Genomic DNA, 21,600 nt, shown 5'->3' on the forward strand with positions numbered 1-21,600 from the left:
TGTGGATCTAGATTGAAACTACACTTTACAAGTCCCTAGTCTTTACTTTCTCTGTTCTTCTCAGTGACAAGTTACACAGGCAGCTTGAGCGCTTCATCCCATCAAACTTATCTTTTCTGCTCTATCAGCAATTAGCCAAACTTTGAATGTACCTTCACAGAGCCAAGGAAAGCGATGGGCAGGAACACAGCCAAGAGTTTATATAAACTACTGATAGTAATCAAGGCCTACAGTACCTGAGCAAACAAGCTCTGATTTTCCATCAGGTTCCCCACATCCAGCAGCTTTCCAATACAAAAGACATTGTTCAGCTACTTAGTATGTTCAGATGTCAGTGTAAACAGGATTACAAATCACTGCAGATCTCAATTAAACAGAGTACCAGAATTTTGAGACTGTGCCCAGACTTCCAGTTTTCAGTGTGCATCAGCCTGTTTCATTAATTCACGCTGTAAACACCTGACAGATGGGTCATGGGGAGTTATGCATCTTACAGATGATAACCATTAAGGCAATTCTTTGAGGCTTTTGGTACACACTACTTAGTTTCAAGTTATTCTATAATAGGAGTTTCTTCCAGAAATGGGAGACTGCAAAGACTCAGTACTGCAGTACACGTTAAAATCTAGAGAGCAATATAAATCGTGTTTTTATGGAAAGACAATCAATATGCTTACCTAATTATACTTCTCTTATTAGGAAAGATTTTCTTTGTTTATTAGGAAAGATTTTATTGATTTATTTGTTGTAAAGAATCAGAAAAAGCAACCTTGATGGCACTCTCAGGTGAAATCTGCCTTACTACAAGACTCCATCAGCTTATAAACTGCAAATACCACGCAATTAGCGAAGAGACAGTTAACTACATACAGGGTTAATTTATACATACATTACCAATTTGTGCAGTCTTTACATATTACACATCTTTCAGATTTCAGCCTGAATTCTGCAGACTTTGCACTGGTGACTAATGCCATTACTAGCAAGGAAGTAAGGTCTAATGACTAAGGTCCACCTTCCCTATCACATCAAAAGGATGGCTGCAGTTTGAGGTAAGGGTGCCCACAGTAGCTTTAAGTTATACCTACGGCAGCACAGAAACTGGCACAAGGTGATTTGTTAAGCAGCACCTCCATAACTGCATCTAAAATACACTATGTCATTGGAGCCATGAAATCCAAGACTTCTGAGAAGTGACTGCAGCAGCAACTGCAGCAGACAAAAGAAACATTCTTCCCTGCCTAATATAAAAAGCTAAATATCATAATACAAGCAACAAGGACTTCATAAGGATACCACAATCAAGAATCCCTGCAAACCTGAGGGTGCCATGATCCAATTCCACTGATTCTGACATCCAGCCTCCATTAAGAATGTCCACAACTGCAACTACAGAACCAGACACGTGGTGCTGCAGCTGCAGTTTACCAACACAAAGACCTCTTTGTGTAAAATATAACTGCTTGGAGGTCATACACAAAATTAACTCATCCTGACAAAGCAAAGGCAGTCTACAGGTAAGGATGACTGTTTTAGCCTATAAAAACAGTGACATTACAAAATAGAAGAAAAAGAAGGGGGGGGGGGTTCCACTCATCACTCATTTTTCTGGATGTTAACTGAACTTCATGTAATCAGACACAAATGATGAACACCAAGAACGGCTGAGAGTCTTGGCTGGATATTATCAGAAGTAGCAAGTCAGCTTGTGTTCCATTACTGCAAGTTGTGTATTTCCACCTGCCACCACAAAAGTACTCTCATCTTTATTTGCCAAAAAAATGCTGATTATTATGAAGGAGGTACCTGACTGGATTCTGGTATTTTTCTGACTCTATAATGCAACACTAGGTCCCAAATCAGCAGAGACCTCAGTAAGGTTACTGAATACACAAAATTAAATGAGATTTGAAGGATTGGGATACAGAGTTGTTTGTATACAACTATTATGTAACCCTAAATGTGATAGTCTGTTTATTTGCTTGGTTTTTTGAGATCAAGATTATAACAATTTTTTTTAAATCCTTCTGAGAACATCAAGTTTGTTTATATATAACACAACTGCTTAAACCCAGAATTTACCTGCAATTTAATTCAGCTTGAAACATATTTTTTGTAGACTAGCAATTTTCATTTTCAAATAAAATACTCAAAACCATTTCATTCCCTACAGAGGAACAAGTCACAGAACCAAATAAAGCTAGGAACAGAACTGAGAACAGAGTGAAAGATTACCCAAAACTTACAGCATTTCTATTGTCACCAAATGGGTGGTACCATATAAAGCATAAATAGTAATAGCAGCAAAATGTTAGTTTCTTTTCAAGCTTGTTACTTACTGTAGAAACCCAAATCTATCTGTGACTTTGTAAAGACGATAGTCAGCATCCTCCCATGGTTCAATCTGCGCACCCTCCCGTCCCTAGAGAAAAGAAAAAAAGAGCCAAATTAAGTTTTATGACACAATAAACAAAGACACAGAAGACAGGATTCAACCACTCAAAGCATAATCTTTGGGACAAACTGGTAGAGGGGATGGAACACTAGTTCCCAACTGACAGACCAAGAGAAGGGAAAGAAACCCCAAAAATGTAGCAGACTTCTCCCAGTTCATCACATGAAACCTCTTTTGGTCACTGCTATATTTGCAATAACCCCACACCTGTTGTTAACCTCCACAGCAGTCCATCAAAGTCCTCAGATAACGTCTTCTACTCATTTTCATAATCCATCTTTAGTAGAACCAGCAGCTGGCAACAACACATCCTGTGGACAGTCTTGGGTTAACATGAGTGCTGACTTCCACCAGCTGTCATGCAGAATGCAGCAGAGTTTTCCCCTCAACAAAGCACTACTCAAGTTTCCCTCTTCTACTCCAATTGCCAGCTGCAGAAACTCAAAGTATATTTTAGCTATACCTTGTTCTGGTATGCACTACACACAGGTTACTGGGTGTGGAGCAAGGCTACCACTCAGAACACAAACCATATGCATGCTTTTCCTTATTAAAAACAAAAAGACCACAGCCACTCACTTAAGTGCACATGGTACTAGCCACCATGATGTCTAGCATGTGAAATGTTTCATGAAGTCTACAAACAAGACTAATGCTTAGCACTCCAGTGACACTTAGAAAGCCTGTAAGTGTTACAAGAATAGGTGAACATGGGGCAGGCATTCTAGGCATACTCCATGCCAGGCGAGTGGTTCAAGGAAAAAAGGGCATGACTATGGTATTTCTTTAAGCAATCATGGAGTCATAGAACTGTTTAGGTTGGAAAAGACCTTTAAGATCATCAAGTCCAACCATAAATCCAACACTGCCAAGTCCAAACACTAAACCATGTCCCTAAAACCACGTCTCTAAGCACCACACATCTACCTGTCTTTGAGATAACTCCAGGGATGGTGACTCTACCACTTCCCTGGGCAGCCTGCTGCGATGCCTGACAACCTTTTGGTGAAGAAACTTCTCCTGACATCCAATCTAAACCTCCCCTGGTGCAACTTGAGGCTGTTTCCTCTTGTCCTATCCCTTGTTACTTGGGAGAAGGGACCAACATCCATCTTGCTCCAAACTCCTTTCAGGTAGTTGTAGAGAGCAATAAGTCTCCTCTCAGTCTCCTCCAGACCAAGTAACACCAGTTCCCTCAGCCACTCATTCACAGACGTTGCACTCTAGACCCTTCACCAGCTTTGTTGCCCTTCTCTGGACACACTCTAGCACCTCAATGTCTTTCTGGTACTGAGTGGCCCAAAATTGAACAGTGCCTGAGGTTCAGCCTCACCAGTGCTGAGCGCAGGGGGGTGAGTACAGTACACTCTGATAAACAGTGCAGTTCATTCATCTTTGAAGTTCTCTTTAATGATTTAAATGTTTCTATTATGATCAAAATTTAAGTAAAATAAAAATCCTTCTCACAGGTGCACTGAACATCCTCAAACATCCCAGTTTCATTACTTCTAAAAAGTTACACCTTAAAGTAGCCCCTAAGCAACTTGCCAGATACCTGAAAAATGAGTTGATGGAGTCAATATCTAGAATATCCCCTGTGGATGATGAATTTAATTCACCCAGTGGCCAGTGTATCATGAAGCCATCAGATCAGTACTACACAGGGTATTTTAAAGAAAAGCTTACAGAAACCACAATTATTTTTTTAAAACAGACATATTACTAAGACTACTTATAAATTATCTTTCAAATTAATAGCAATTTCACTTACTCTGTCATACTTGGCAACTATCTCTGCTCGTTCTTGGGCAAGTTTGATAGCAGCATCCTGCTCAGCATCTGCACCTGTAGAGAATTAAAATAATGCTATTTAGATTCTCCCTCTTGTGAAAAAAGAACTGCAGCTAAATTCTTGGAAAATAAACTTAATCTACAGCAAGACTACTTAGGTGGAGAAATGCCAAAATCACAGTATCAAAGCAAAATATGACCCTGGTGCATGAATACTGTTCCCAGTAAAACACTATTATTGGATGATATCCTAAGTGCTGAGTTTAGAATGTTGCTGAATTTCCACCAAAGCAGGTATTAAATAAAGTTAAAAAAATAGAACCCTACGCCCTCTAACTGAAAGGCCAAAGAAAGCAGTAAAAGCTACTAGCTGCCAATTCCCCAAACATTCACATAGTCCAAGAAAGCCAAAACACATGCTACTGGTTTAAAACAAGTGTGAACTATTTAGAAGATTTGTAGAGAGGGATTTGAACACTGATGAGCGCTGAAGAAATACTGCATGACTTCATCTGAGAAACTGCCACAGACTTATTTCTCAGAAAACAGGGGAAGACATTGTTATAATATCAGAACTGCAACTTGGGCAAGCCAGAGTTGGAATAAGCATAAAGATATGACAACAGGGATGTTGACAAGCAAACAAAAAAACCCCCACCTCAAACACAAACAAGCAAACAACCCCACCACACCACGGATGTGTGGAGTAAGCATTGGACATCCATACACTGCAGATACAGAGGAGTTTACTACAGTGGTGGAGTTAATGTTTAGACAAATCTGTTTTGATCAAGGGAAGGTGAAGCAGGCTGTGTGTATAACCAAATTAGGTTCCTTGGCATTGTTCCCTTAACAGAAACCATCTCTAGAACACAGTCAGGAATGTAAAGAGGGCACCATGACAGGAAAAGTAAGAATGATGCTGCTTTGAATGTCAACAAGATAATGCACTTCAGTATCCCAAATGCAATTATCATTTTAAACCAATAAAGCAAATCAGTTTTAATCAATGATGTCTGTGAAAGATTCGAGTAGATTTGTTTTGATTATTAAAAAAGCAATGAACTCTAAAGCTTTAAGAAGGTCTGAAATAGTTTTCAAGCACACACTGCTATAAAAATAACTCCAGGCACATGAGTTTTCTTTGTTATTTAGTTCATGGCAACACAGTGAATGAACTTCAGGAATTGTCCTTATCAACCATGTGGGCCATGAAATAGAAAAACCCGATCCGATATTCCAGTTTTCTGTGGTATGACATTACTCACACATTTATCTGTTTAAACCAAATATTTCATTAATGAAATTTAGTACACATTTCTCAGATATTTAGACCAAAGTTGTGCCAAGGTGGCCACCTAAGCCATCAGGCAGAGGTTTAGCATGGTCTCTGTGTTTTCGCTTGCAGTTTCTTGAGGGGAACGCAGAGAGAACATCAGTATGAACCATCACAGGCATAAATACCAATGTCCAGGTAAGAGCAATACTTGTCCCAAAGTTGCCAACAGAAGGTCTAACTCCTTCAAAGTCTTCCCTTCAGAAGTTACACTTTGTTACCCTCATTCTACCCCGCTTCTGTCACCAAATTACCTATTATTTGCCAACCGTATGACTCTCAATTATTAGTGAGGACACTGAGCTTTGTCATTTTTTTCCAGTGTGCACCAGACCCAGCACACCTGTACTTACACAGTTATTTGAGGAAGAAAATAATAACAATTAAGAATTACATCTGCCATATTCAGAAGCTGTGCAGCTCTGTGCCACGAGACTGATACTCATCTCATATTGCTCAGCCTTTGGTGTTGTCCAAGCAGCATGCTATCCCTCCTGCTCTTCTGGGTGGTGGATCCACCTTTATTTCCAAACTTAGAGAGGACCACAAAACCGAGCAGTTTTGGTTTCAGGTTTGTTTTTCTCTGAGGCAGTTCTATAGTGACTGCAGGACTGCTACCCAGCCACCCAAGACACAACTCACACAGCACCCTTCTAGAACCGCTCCCCAGCACTGTGACCACACAGGACACAGACTCAACTCTGTGTCTCTCATTCAAGCACTAACATACTCCACACAATTATAATGATTCACTTTTATCTGTTGCTAGCTGACATACTGAAGTGACAACACCCAGTAAAGCTACCAAATCTACCCTGACATAACACAGCACATGAAGCTTAGCATTACTTTCAAGCAAGAAGCTAAAGGAACCATAATCAAAATTAAATTGCATTTTCTTTTGTAAGACACAGAGAGATCTGTGCTTACAGAAAGTCTTTGTAGAAGGCCAATTATGGGGTTTTAAAAAGTAAACTTTGTGTTTGCTTAGAAAGCTGATATTCCTTTGGAGAATTTGAGTACTAAGCAATCCTAATCTTCACTTCTCCAAGGGATAGCCATGGGGGACATGCTTATTTGGTTGAAGTATGACTACTGCTGGGCACCAAGAAACGGGGAAATAATCCTATCATTTTCCCACTAAAAAAGAGAGATTAGATTTGATTTGAGAAAGTGCATGGCTAAATAATAAGTCAATATTCTAATACACAGTTGCCAATAGGATCAAGGAGTAAGCAGTCGATACATTTTTTATTAACAAAATCTAAAAAGAGGTCACTGCTTTTATTTAAAAATATACTCCAAAAGGACACACACAGCTCTTCAACACCATAGATGGAACCAGTGGCAGAAACTGAAACGAAGTTTAAACCCTTGCTCAACACAGTGTAAAACTGTATTTGCAACCAGAAACTGAGACCTGATTTATGCTGAAAGCGTGGCCAAAGCTTATCTCCTTTTCCTCTGCCTAAGTAACATGTGAATCAAAGTTTGGCATGTCCTGTGTCTCATGACAATTCAATTACACTTAGTGTGGAAATTATCATATTCACTGCCTTTAAAGTAATCCTCTTCACTCTCTGCCAGAATAATCTTAACCTTCTAGGTGCACTGATAGTTTAATGTTACGTTAATCCATCCATATCAAGAACTCCAAAACCAGCTTGAGACAGAGACAAGAGGTTATATTTCAGGAGATAAGCATAAAATATGATTTTTCTTACTTGAGGAATTATTTAAGTATTAGAATCACAATGATTCCTGATAAACTAGAAGCTAAATATGCAAACAAGAAATATTTTTCATGAACTACCTTCCCAGGCACAAAAACACATCATTACAAAATTAAAGACAAATAACCAGTATTCTGAAGTCTTATCAGTTTATTCAGTAGTCTTATCTCACTGAAAGCAGTTAAAGTTGTGAAACAAGTATTGTTAAATTTTCTAATTAAAAGTTAGCATTACAGATGATCAACACCACATTATACAAGAAACAATGCCGTGTCAGACGAGGCTGACAATACATAGTCAATTAGCTAGTACAGAGAACTGATTTTGACTAAAATTTGCAGAAATATATTATCAACTACTTAAAAAAAAGTATAATCAACAGTGATAAAATCTGCCAAGGATGGCATATTAAACAGTGCAGGTTAAATCCTCCCCCAAATTGGTCAGGCTTACAGGGTACAATGAGCATGCTTAAAACCTGCCAAGCAGCAATGTCATACATCCAGCTTTTGAAAAGGGTAAAACATAAAAAGAAAGGCCAGGACCACGATTTTCTGAACAGTTGGCCTGATACTCATACCAGTCCCCATTAAAGAGTATTTTCCCCTCATCCCTGTCATGCTGTCCTGTTTTCTCTATTTACAAATGCTACAAATTCCTAAGTTTTGAAAAGCAGTATGCAAAGGAACGTCAGCATTCCCTTCAGACAGAAAAGCAAACAGAAAATCCCAATCTGTGATGATGTGAAAAAGGACTGACCTAACAGTCAGATTACTGCTTTTCCGCTACCCTTTGAAGGCAGATTATCTTCCTTGTCAGTGCTGCTGAGATGACTAGTAAACAGCTGGATTTAAACTTTCAAAAGGATATGTGAGGAAGGGAATAAAACTGATCCCATTTTGCAACTCATTGATTTTAAACTGCTAGAGTCAGGCCCGATAAATGAGATACCTGTGGACTACCATCAGCCTTACAAAGTGAGAGGAAAGCATTGCCAACACAAGCTTCCTTCCTCTGGCAGTCTAGTAAGAGGCTCTTCTTACCTCACTAATTACTGGATAATTGAAAGAGACACAATTTCTTCCAAACAGAAGAGGTGATGGTATGTAAGAAGTGAAATGTAAACTAGTCCTGCACAAGGACACAATCCTAATTAGTCTCCAGTAGTTATTTTCTGAGAGGAAACAAGTGATCTGGAGATATCAGCATTACTTAGTACTAACAAATTTACAGATGAATTCAGTGTTACTCCACTATTAGGTGGTCCCTATGTGTATCATAATCTCATTTGAAATAACACACACACACCGGCTCAAACAATATAAATATTAAAAACATCAGGCTACCTCAACAGAAATTCCCCAAACTGGCAAACAGGCTTCTTACACAACCCTAAAACCAAGAACTGGAAACTCCCAGTTCCTATTAAGCAGCTTCAATTCCAAGTATCCTGCAGCTTGCAAGGAATATTTAAGAAAACAGTTTACTTTTCCAGAATTCCAGATTCTCACAATCCTAAGGAAAAAAAAAATCAAGTGCAGGAAACTGAAGCAAGGAGAAACTAATAATATTAATAGACATAATGCAAAGAAGAAACATGTAATATTTTCCTCTCTAATTACTGCAAGAGTAACTGGAATGGTAAACTGCCATAAGTGCCATATTTAATGGCAAAACAACAGACCCACGTAAAAATAAACATTATTAAAGAGAAAATTAGGACATGCCCTATGAATAGATCTAAAAATGAAACTATGACTATTAAATATTCCCAAGGATAGAAATTTGGGGGGGAAAATAAGGGTACTGATACAGAGCAACAGTCTGACAGATTCAATCCAACTCAAAGTAAACAATCCTGCCTTACTCTTGCCTTCATGCCATCTTCTCCCTTCTGTTTCTGAGGGAGAAACAGTAGGCATAGACATCTACATCAGAGAACGTTTGATCCAAGGTCCACCATCACCTACCTACAGTACAGTTTATTAAGGGGGTAAGGGGGAGGAGGAGGCAAGAAAGGAAGAAATAGAATTGGGTAATTATGTATTTTTGTATTAATTAAGAAGATAAACATTGAGAATCATTCCTGCTGTGCCAGCAGTAACTTAGTTCTTCAGAACAAGCGAGTGGGACCAGGCAGCACTATCCCTTGTGTCTGCAGCAGCCAGGCTCGACTGCAGTTACACCTGGTTCTCATCACACAGCCTGACAGAACTGAGCTGCTGCTCAGTGGGGAATTGCCAGAAGACAGTAAAATGCTGATCTTTCCATTAAGAAGAAAAGCTTCTGCTCTCTTTGGTTTATTATGTACCTGTAATTTGAATTCTCTTTGCCTATTCCCAAATGACTTCTAATCCCATTCAGCTACCAAACTGCAACACAGCCAGGCACAGCATTTTAAACGTGGTTTTCATCTGCAATCCACTGAGCACACACATCTCCAGTCTATGCAAAAGAAGTCATCCATCTTACAGGAATGATCTTTGGGGTGGCTCAAACTCCTTAGTGAGACTTCTCCCTGCAACCAGCCTAAAGATGCCCAGCTAAATACAGTACCTCAACAGGCAATGACAGCTGAGACTCCTCATCAAGGCAGAGCAAAGTACCACTGACAGCCTCAGCTATTAAAGGGATGCATAGGTTCAAGTTAGATTCTGGTGCTAATGCATTAATCAGCAGCATCTTACAGATGTACCATAAATTCAAGGAAAGCCTCTTTCCACGTGGATGATGGTCAGTACACTAACAGCATCCTGCACAATCTTATCCAGAGCTCTGAGAAGAGATTTCTCCCTTTTTTGTTCTTTGACCCACCACCACTGCCTCCTCAACTGCACAGCAGTCTGAAACCCCCAAAAGACTTGGAACATGTTAATTTGTTTTCCATTACTTCACTCAAATTCCTGCTTGTTTGCACATTACACATTCCACTGCACAAAGAGCTGCACTGGCACAAATTCCTGTCTGCAGGCACTACCACCAGCTGCTACACATCTACACATTCAAAGGACGTATCAGAGCAATAAACAAAACATTTTTTAAGTCTCTGCTCATATCAAAAAGTCCCTTTAATACCCAGGCTGTTTATTTTCCTTCCAGTCCATTCCCACAAACAATGAAATAAAAGCCATGACGTACACTTAATAGTATTTTGTTGTGGGTAGACGATGTTCAAAAGGAAAAATCTCAGTAAATACCTGCACACAGACATTATTAAACCTGCTCTGAACAGAAAAGATTGACTCTCACTTGTTACAATTTATTTTGCTCTTGTTTTAAAAGTTCTCTCTGCATGAAGAGAAAAACAGTTACAGTTAGAAAGGCAAGCCCTTTGATATAGCAACACTTCCTCTGGAAAAACACTATTTCCAGAAGTTAACTGAGCTACATTTCTTCACCATTAAACATAATGATCTAACTTAACAGTATTAAGTATTTAAAATTCAGGGTTATCACCAATCCAAAATGAGAGAAAAGTAAAACAGCACATGATATAAACAACTGAAAGACCAGTACAGAAAATAAAATTATATTTTACCAGGCTTTAGAATGCAATTTTCTGCCCAGTCCTTGCAAATCTCTGGTTTAGTCTTCATGAAGTAAATCTGTATATTTCTAGACCATAATCTAAATCAGTCTCAAAAATGAGCAGGGGGAAAGTTCTCCTCCTCCACTCGCTGTATTTGCTCCACATAACCGAGCCACTTGACACGTGCTCCTCCTTTGTCAAGACACAGCTCCTCTACAGTTCCACGAGCTGCAGACAGTCAGACAAAGATGCTGTTTGTTAGTAAGAAGTGTCATGCAGGCACCATGCGAGTGTTCTCCACCACGGCCCACAGCCCTGCATTCCAGCTAATAATAAACAAGAGGATTTGAACAAACAGCCTCAGAGGACCCGGCTCCTCTCACACATCACTGTTACACTCTTGGGTCAGAATTCTTCCCGGTATTTACCAAGTACTGCACGAAAAGCATCTTATTTAAAGGACTTCGTAGAAATGGGGCTTGAAGTACCCTGTTTCTAGCTTATTACTTAAGAAACCATGAAATTAACTCTAAAAATACAGTTTGGCGTTCTGCAACTGTCATTTCCTACTTACAGAATGGAGACTTTACATATTTTCTATTTAAAACTCATTTATTGTTCAGGATATCTTGGGGACCTGAAATAACTAGCATGTCAGGAGTTGACAAGAATTTTTTCATTCTGATGGAAGTATAGATACTCAAAATTTAACATTGGTATAATTCACCTGCTCTCTGAAAGCTGGGGGGAAAAAAATATCTCCCTGTCAAATATTCAAGGACACACACATCAAGCCACTCTCCTGTGTAGATTCCAGTCCTTACACACTCTCTTTCAACCAAAAGGTCAGTTGCTAAAAACATTAAAAGGTCAGTCAAATGCTCTGACTGTGCTGGCCCTGTATGGAGACAGGAGTTGGATTTGATGATCCTTATGGGTCCCCTCCAACTCACGAGACTCTATGATTCTATGTGATGCTTACAGCCAGGAGCCAACCAACTCCATTCCTTAACCTGAGCAAGTGAGAGCACACACGCAAACACACTGCCAGACCTGGCTCAAAGACTTTTTTTGGGCTTTCAGCTCTTTGTGAAGCCAACAAAAAGACGGTAAGTGAGACTGTTCAGCCTGGAGAAGGCTCAGGGGAATCTTCTCAACAGACAAGTACCTGAAGGGGGGGTACAAAGAGGACAGAACCAGGCTCTTTGCAGTGATGCCCAGTGCATGGACCGAGGCCATGGGCACAAACTGAAACACAGTTCCTCTGAACATCAGGAAACACTTTTCACTGTGGAGATGACAGAGCACTGGCACAGGTTTCCATGGAAGGTTGTGGAGTCTTCTTTTTTGGAGACAGACAAATGCCTCCTGGACGGAGTCTTTGGCAACCAGCTCCTCGTGGCCCTGCTTGAGCAGACGGGTTGGACCAGATGACCTCCAGAGGTCCTTTCAACCTCAGCCATCCTGTGGTTTCCTTACACCCTGAAAAGAATCAAAATGCCATGAACTGATCAAGTGCATTGGACTATTCTTTGTTCCCCAAGGACTGGAAAAGAGATTGTTTTAATCTTCCTCCTTGTATGGCCTGGCAGAGCACTGAGCCTGGAAAGGAGCAGCAGCACCTTTGTAGTTACCACTGATTAGTACTCGTGGACAATACCCAAACCCAGGTGTCAATAGTTTACTCTGTGGATTCAGTGTGAGTCTAGCCTGAGCTAGCGTGGTATCTACCGTGCTTCCCTCAAAAGCCACATTTTCTCACTGCTGACATTTGAGCACCCACAGCAGTGATCTTGCTATACAAAAACCATCTTCCATTTTTCTCATGACAGAGAGAACTGGTTTTGTAAAACCAACTCCTTTGTTCCCTTACCTAACAGGATCTTTGTGGGGAAGATGAAAAGAACTTGCACACAATGAACACGAGCATTCATTCCAGGCTATCTCAACAGATACCATCACCACCTGAAAACAACTTTTTAACATCTCTGCCACACACTACCCTCTGGCAGCAATAAGTTAAAAGCTGTATTACAGTGATTATTTTTTATGTATCTTTATTTGTGTGTCAAGTTTAGCACGTCTATATTTTGTAGGTGTTTTCAAGTAAAGACTTAGAGAAATAGGAAGATTTTGGCTTAATTGAAATTTTTCTCTATTCAGAAGCAGAAAAAAAAAATCAACTAAAAGGTGGAGTAAAACTATTTGTAAAATCAATATATTCCACTATGATCTGCAAAAAAACCCCAATTAACAAACACACAAAAACATTCCACAAGCACCCTTCTCCCACCTTAATAACCAGTCTTTCTTCAAAGTAAAACCTGTTGTAGTTTTACAGAATGAGTACTATTGGGTGGAAGATATGAAAGTAAGGATTTAACTTGCCTGAAGAAACATAAATGAACTCTCAGCCTAATAAAAATACCAAGTTTCACTACAGCACAAGACTTGCAGTTCTGCAGCATCCCCTATGAGACGCTGCACAGTCACCAATGGAAAATGGTGACTTTGAATATCAGTGGAATTAGCTACTACTAAAAGCTCTCTCAAAGCATTTTTAAACCAATCCCCAAAGGGCTCAAGGCAAGAGCAGGGAAATCAAGGCAGCCTCACTAAGCAATATTCCACAGAGGAAGCCTGCATCAAAATACGAAATTAGAATTCAGAAGTCTCAGGTATATTGCAAAGAATTTAAATCAACTATTCTCACTACCTTGCTTTTAAGCAGCAATTGACTAAAGGACTTAGAGAAACTCTACTAATAGTAAGGTTCTTGCAATATGCCTATGACTATTTTTAATAATACAGCCTTGCTAACACGTATTAGTTAATAGAGCTCTGAAAGAATAATACTCAACTCAACAATAAAACAGCAAAAGAACATAATCTAATGAAGTACAACTTGGCCATTTACTTAGTGTTAACTCACCATTATTTTTCATACATGTTTCAGAGAAATAAGCACACCTTAAAATTAAATCATCTCCATCAGCTCTGCCTAAAACCAGCCCAGCTGGAAGCTGCTGTCTGAATGCTCGTGTCATCACCTCACTATTAAGCCTTACGAATGTTACCACAAGGGTTACAAAGTGGAGCAACAAGAACTGGCAGGGTTCTACTGTAATTCCAGTTTACAAAGAGTTGTGCATGCAGACATGAGCCAGAAGATAATTAATTTGCTGAAGGTTAATATAATCAGTTGCAGAGCCAGAAGAAACCATAATTGCTAATTTGCGACAAACTACACTGAAAAGAATAAGCCCAGATATTGAACAATGCTCCTTTCTTGAAAGAAAAGGAGGAAAAAAAACCCAACACACAACCCACCCTCCTGCCCAGGACTCTCTCAGCACAATCCAAAACATTTATAGCAGCTCTTCAGAGATTTAAATGTAAAGACTTGGGTTGGGTATAATTTGGAGCTCACCAGTATTTAAAGACTGGTCTGACTTGTGCAACAACTAGCTAATGTCTTGTGTCTAAGCTTAAGTCATCTTTTGTTCTCCTTCTTCTCCAAGGGTGTAGTTGGCATCTGGCCTTTTCGCCAGTTTATTACTATTTCTCCTCTTTCCTTACTGCTATGAAAGGGCAGCATTATGACCATCACGAAGTGGTCGTTCACCTATACATCTCCTCTTTAAGAAGATGTAAACATTATGCTGACATAAGTAATGCCAGCCCTACAAACAGCTGGCCATCATTGCAGATTTGCGTTCTCTCTGTTCAACAAGATAGAGAGTGCCTTGTTTCTGAAGCACGCTATAACCCAGCAGCAAAAACACCAACAAAGATGCAGCCTTCGTGGAAAAACACAGGAGGTTTTCTTTCGTGGAAAAACACAGGAGCTTTTTACTACATGGAAATCATTTCACAGTCTTCCAAAGATTAAATTTCCTGGAACTCCTACCGTGGCTAGGACTGATCCCACTGTAACATGTAATCTGTTTCATCTACAGCCCATGAGTATTACTCCCACACTCCCCTTGAAATCCGTGACCTTTCCCAGTACTACTGCTAGCCTTTATAATTAATGTCTTAATAAAATATGCTGCAAATCAGCTGCTGTATTAAATGGTAAGAACAGCCACTTGAGCTCAAAAGCAGTATTGGCAGACAAAAAAGCATGAATATTTCAGGAATTTGCCCTCAACCTAATGTAAGTTAAGTCGTCCTTTCCTCACTAGTGCCTTTTCAGTTACTTCTTGTGACTTTATAAGCAAATTTAGCTGTAAACACCTTTTTTTTTTTTTTCTTTTTGATCCCTGGTACTTTTAAAAGTATATTATGTCTGCCAGAGGCTTGTGAAAACTAAAATATCCCTTCTGCATATTGACGTTAATCATACTTCTTTTAATCCTGACAGGCTACTAAACACACAAGCAAAACAATCTTTCAGCAAGATTGAAAATAATAGTTCTCTGCAATAAATTTCCTCTGTTTTCCCAATGCCATACATCAGGATGACATACAAAATTCATTTTTCCCAGGAACGTAAATCAAAATAACTTTTTTTTTAATTATCTGAAATTTTTACATAATATCAGATTTCCTGTATTGTGTATCTTCATTAGTAGACGACCGTGAACATTTTCACAGCACTAAGATTTGCAGCATCAATTTAAACAGGAAAATGGTTCTAATATTTTAGGTTCTGACGCAAGCCAGAACATTTCATAACAAGAGTTATGCTTCCCACATTAACAGACCTGAACATACATAGTCAGATGCTACACTGCACTAATTATGTTAAGTCTCCCGACTAATCATTTTTATCTCAGCATTAGTCAAAATTGATGGAGCAAACAATAATTATATTTTTAAACTCAGCATTAATGATGTGAAGTCTATTCCCTGCTTAAAGCATCACTAAAACAATGCTCATGTATACTCTGGAAATACCTTCTGAAACAGGCTCTTCCTTTTTGAATAGGTCTTCCATTCCCTTTCTAGGGCTGAAGAGGTTACCAGAGTTCTCTACTTAGAGAATTTTCATCTATATTTGTATCATTTTCCTGGCAAAAACTAATAGGTTTGTTCCTCTAAACAACCTTTGAATACTCGGACACAGACCCAGTCCAACTCATCATTTAATTACACAGTCAATTTAACCGATTAAAACTGGAAGAAAAGGAGGGTTTGTTTTTGTAGTAGATCTTACTCAGCCAGTTAACAAGACTAAAAAGCTCCAAGCCAGTTCAGAAAAGTACCAGCACTGACTCAGGGTGGCAGGAGTAACACTTTACTAGCATCATGGGGAAGAAGAAACTCCCCTTGAGCTGCCTGGTGACCACAGGCTGTGATGTAATGGCTCACGCTACCTTCTTGCTCAGCTAAACAGGCTGCTGAAACCTCGCCAGATGTTGTACGATCCTGAAAAGGAAGCATTTGCAAACGAGCCACAGACAAGCAGTAGCACCAGCTTTTAATTAGCAGCTACACATATACTTCCAGACTTTCTGTTTCTTGTCTTCTCTTAGAAGAGGCATTGTGAGGTACCAAGGATGAGGCCCTTCCCACAAAGATGAGAAACCAGCCTTCAGCCACTGCATGGGGAAGCCTCAGGATTTATTTTGATGTTTTAAGCTCAGTTTCATCCCGATGCACCAGTGGAAGATAAAATCTTAAATGTTGTAGAAGTTCTGGCAGGATGAAAAAGCATTTCTAACTTTATTCCAGTGAAGGCATCTTAATCTAGTTACTACAGGCTCCTGGACAGGCTGCTGTGATCCATACCATGTGGTGTGGATCTAAGGTGTCCCTCCATATGCCAAAATGCGGACGGTCAGCAATCACGGTACCTGGTACAGAGCAGCTGCAAGACTCTTTTGTATTCAACTTTAATTATAATCTTAACATATTAAAAGTGTTTTCAAACAAAATTCTGAGAGTTACATGCTACAGTTCTGGTCATTGTAGCTGAACAGCTTTCTTTAGCAACTCTGCCTCACTATTCATCTTTGAGCAGATACATTTTAACTGCAGTAATACCTTAAGTATAAATAGGATTCTCTAAGCACATCATATGAAAAGTCTGAATGGCATCAAGAAAGTCCAATGACATCAAACCTACTCTTGGTGACTCTATGAAAAGTTTGAGCAAGCCTACAAAAGACAGCAAGGCAAATTCAGATACCTGCCTATTTACAGTATCAGTCATGGCTACACAACACGAAGTAGAGGTGCTTTGAAAAATCTGAGTAATCAGTTATTTCAAATCTCTGATATTCACTTTATTAACAACTAAAATTAGAGGGAGTGTATCCAAACTCCCATCTGATCATTTAACATTATGTCATGCAGCACGATATCCACATTTTTTGTGTTTGTGAAGTGCCTATATGAAGTCAAAAGGTGATTAAACAAGTATGTTGAGCTGCAGCATGAAGTGGGGGAGAAAATGCTATCAGTTTCTTCTACCTTGCTATGAAAAAAGGAAGTTAGTGATAGACAAGAAGCTCCTGTTGTTTTTAGTTTCACTGATTGAGGACTGGTAAACAAACCCAGTAAACAGCGATGGCATTTCCTATGTGAAACAGGAATTGGGGCCTTGAAAGCTGTCCTCTGTTCTCTGGGTCCCAGCCTCAAGCTGAGACCAATGGCATACCTACCAAATTGAAATTAGGTTGTGTTCATACCAGTATTTAGGAATACCAGTACAAATTTCTTTCCATCCACTTAGTTTGCACCAGCTAAAACATTTATGAATATAGAACAAGTCCAGAATTTGGTTAAAACAACACCAAAAAAAAAAATTAAGCCCACAAATTTTGTGTCTGTTTATCCACAAAACCCTGTACCATGAAAACAAAACTTCTGGCTCCACCCTATTCATTACCTTTATTTCCATTAATTTTTGCGAGATGTAACACCTAATTAGTTTTAAATTTAATGTATCCATGAACCTGGCAAAAAAGTCTGGAGTTTTTTTCCCCAGCCTCTGACAGGGAGATGGGAGATACTGGATTCCATTATCACTCAGAGGCAAGCACATTGTGCTGCAGTAGTACTGGACCACAAACAGAAGTGAAAATGCTTTTGAGTATTTGATTTTAAAGGATAACACAGATTAACCAGAACAGAATTCTCCACATGGGTTATAAATTTCCTACTGCAAGGAAGGGATCAGAGTGAGATGCACCATTTGGTTCATTCTTTGGATCCAGTGTTCACTTCAGAAGCCAAATATTAATTTATTCCATTGCACAGAAACAGTGACTTTTGTAATCAGCATGCTAATAGATATACCATTAATACTTTCTTTTTACTGGTTTCTAGGAAGATTACAAACAGTGAGGAACTTAATGACCTATCGTCAAGTTCTTAAGGCTGCTTCTCTCAAAATCAGTACTTTTACTTCAGAACTGGTGTGAGAATGAAGAGCTAAAAGCACACACTGCGAAGACCTTAAGAAGATTCTGCCACAAGGCAAATACCAGGTTAATTTTCACATAGACCTTGCACACAGGCACCAAGCAAAAAATCCATCTATTTGTTAATACTGAAGACAATGCAGCAATAAGCCTATTGATGAAGATACACTTTTTAACAACATGGTCTTTAAAAAATAAAGTCTGACCATTTGTCACAGACTCTCATATCTCAGCAGAAAATGACCTGAAATGGCTAAAGAGCATTTCTGAGCTCTTCTGAACATCTGCTGTCATCACAGAAGATGACTGGATGAAGCACTTCATCCATGCAGTGCTTTTGCAACACCTATCCCAAGTTGCAAGGACTAGCTTTAGGGTAATATATAAACAAAGCCTTTTATGGATTTCAGTCCTGCTCCACAACCTCTTTCATTCCAAACAGATCACGCTCAGCCTCTGCAAATTTCCTGTCTGTTACACAGTCCAAATCCATAGTAAATCGAGATTTTGTTGAGACCAGGGAGCTGCACCTGGCAAACCAGGACCCCGTAACCCTGTGAAAGCAAACCAAGTGCAGAATCCTCCCAAAGAAGGGCAGGCACAAGCTGTCCTCTCTGTTCAAGAGAAAGGGGAACAGCACGGCTGTATTCAGAGAAGCACGAGCTGAGATTTAAACACAGATCCACCCACTGTCTGCACTGCTTGCAGACAAGCAATTAGGATGTTGGCACTTTGGGGAGGGTTCAAGTTCTTATTTGCACAGCCTGCACAGACCGGGAAGAACGGGGCTGACTGGTTACATAGACATCAACAAATCATCACATCTCAGTGCTTCACAAGATGATGTGTTTGAGCTCTTGCAGACAGAACACTTGGTCAAAGCGCTTAATGCCTAAACTGCCCTTAAATCCTCTGACTTACAGGTGTAGTCATCGTGATCAGACAGAAAACATTCCCATGAGGTGCAACACTCAGCATAAAATTCATCGACATCACAGGGAAGTTCATAAAATCACCTGGGTTGGAAGAGATCCTAAAGTCCAATCACAGCCTAACCCTGACTAGTCCACCTCTAGATCATGTCCTTAAGCACTCCATCTACACACCTTTTAAATACCTCCAGGGATGGTGACTTCACCACCTCCCTGGGCAACCTGTTCCAGTGCCTGACAACCCTTTCAGTACAGAAATTCCTCCTGATATCTAATCTAAATCTCCCATGGGCAATTTTAAGCCATTTCCTCTCATCCTATTGCTTGTCATCTGCAAATTTACTGAGGATGAACTCAATTCCCTCATCCAGATCATTAATGAAGGTGTTAAACAGGACCAGCCCCAGCACTGAGCCCTGGAGAACACCACTTGTGACCTGCCACCAGCTGGATTTAGCTCCATTCACCACAATTCTCTGGGCCCAGCCATTCACCCAGTTTGTAACCCAGTGAATGTATACCCATCTAATTCATGAGCGGCTAGTTTCTCTAGGAGGATGCTGTGGGAGACAGTGTCAAATGTTCTACTGAAGCCCAGGTGGACAACATCTACAAGTTCAACAAATTCGAGTGAAATTTTCATCAGTGAAGTGAAAACCAAAATAACTTGCAAGGGAAAAACGTAACTTGGTTATGAATTTTGGTTCCCTCTTACCTTACTGCAGAAAACAGTTTTTCAGTACAGATTTAAATCCCAACTTCACACTTCTGATGCTACTATAAACATAGCCAAAGTACCTCCTTAAAACAAGGAACCATACTCCTGTAAAACAAGGAACTGTAATCCAGTAAAACAAGGGACCATCTCTGCAAATGTATTCCCAAAAGGTCTAGCAATAGGATAGCAACTGAAGAGGTTGAACGTAATTGTTGTGTCAGTTATGACATTTTGGAAGGACTGAGAGTTATCACTCCAGAGGCTTCAAACTTGATGAAAACCCAATAATCTTTTATCAACTCTCCCCTCTTCAGCAGAGGTATAGCTGTCATCTGCCATCACATAAGTAAGCCTGAGAGTGAGTGAAAATTATAAAGTGTTTCTCCTGCTTTAGAATATTTGCTGAAAATTGGATAATTTAACAGCAAACTACTCATTATGACAAAAAGTGTTTAAAGAATTTACAAAGAACTCAGCCTACATTAATGCTGGAAGAAGAAAGAGAATTTTCAACTTAAATTTACTATAATCCACAGTAAAGACAATAGCTTTTGGTGTGCATCAGCCACAAATAGCAACTTTACTGTACTTAAACTTAAAATTCTGCTCTACTTTTTTTTTTGTCTCATTCCCTTCCTCACTTTCTCCCCTGGCACAGGAAGAAACCAAGCAGTGCAACTACTGAAGACTATAAAATTACTCACACATACTCTTTATTTGCCAACACCTGCTGTTTTAAAAGAGCACATCAAAAGCAAAAATTGACAAGAAGGACCAACAGTTCACATTATTGTGATAATGTGTTATAAAAATGTAGAAAAATAAAAGCATCAGAGAGTAATTTGTACCTGAGGTACAATAGGCTGTTTAATCCCAGGGTAACATTCAAGCCATCTCAGATGCATTGTTGACAGGTTTCTCTGAAAAATGAGTCAGATGCACGTCCTGGGGGAAGTTCTCTTTTTGATTAAAACATTATCACTAACAGCCATTCCCCTTCAGGTGCTATTGAGCTGAGATGGCGTTTCACTGAATCACTCCAACTACGGCTCATTTTTTTCAGATAAACTCCTCAAAGATCCACCTGTTTCACTGAAGGCTCGAGACAAATACACAGATTTGCAACCCAACTAATCAGGTTTTACTAGATCAAAAATCTTTGCTGGGAACTTAATGAAAGGCTGCTACTATTTTGAGTGATCCAAGTGTGTTTTGATACTGTGGATACAAGTGAAGGCTGTTATCACGTAGAGCCACAGCAGCCAGAACTGCAGGGCTGATGAAGTAGAGAGCCTAACGGCTCCAGCTTAGCTCAAGCCACTGCAATCTGCACCCTGACATCCAGCACACTGTAAAGAGGCAATGACCTGGATAATTGCTTGCTGGTAATAGAACACCTTCTAAGGCTAGAAAAGCAGAAGAGTGACTATGTACAAGTCCTGCCTAATGAAAAGCACAAGCGTGAGCAATATGAAAAGAGCATACAGAAGGGAGGGGGGGTTAACACATGATGTGTTATCTAGAGACTGGCATTTTAAGACAATGATGTACAAAACTGTCAAAATATAATTAGCTGTCAAATTGTCAAATTCAAGCATGCAGAGAGGTTGGGGGGTCATCATCACTAAAGGGTAAGGGACTTAAAGACAATAGAAAGGGATTTTAAAGTTAGACAATGCATCACAGGGTTTAAAAAAAAAAAAAAACCAAAAAAAACAAACTACAAGTAAGCA

General features: G+C 39.5%; 1 protein-coding gene across 2 annotated transcripts in view; it reads right to left on the reverse strand.

Moving 5' to 3' along the window:
* The window catches only part of USP6NL (USP6 N-terminal like), a gene marked incomplete at both ends in the record, with an annotated part of 98,059 nt that overhangs the window by 59,024 nt on the left and 17,435 nt on the right, over positions 1-21,600 (reverse strand). The window contains 3 exons of one of the 2 annotated variants that reach the window (XM_084268512.1): positions 2,340-2,422; positions 4,227-4,300; positions 10,854-10,911. In XM_084268512.1, coding sequence (XP_084124638.1) covers positions 2,340-2,422; positions 4,227-4,300; positions 10,854-10,911 — 215 coding nt within the window. Of the gene's footprint in view, positions 1-2,339; positions 2,423-4,226; positions 4,301-10,853; positions 10,912-21,600 lie in introns of those variants that run through there. The other variant, XM_084268511.1, reaches the window with a different exon arrangement.

Source organism: Gallinula chloropus, assembly GCF_964237585.1.
Source record: "Gallinula chloropus genome assembly, chromosome: 1".
Lineage (NCBI taxonomy): Eukaryota > Metazoa > Chordata > Aves > Gruiformes > Rallidae > Gallinula > Gallinula chloropus.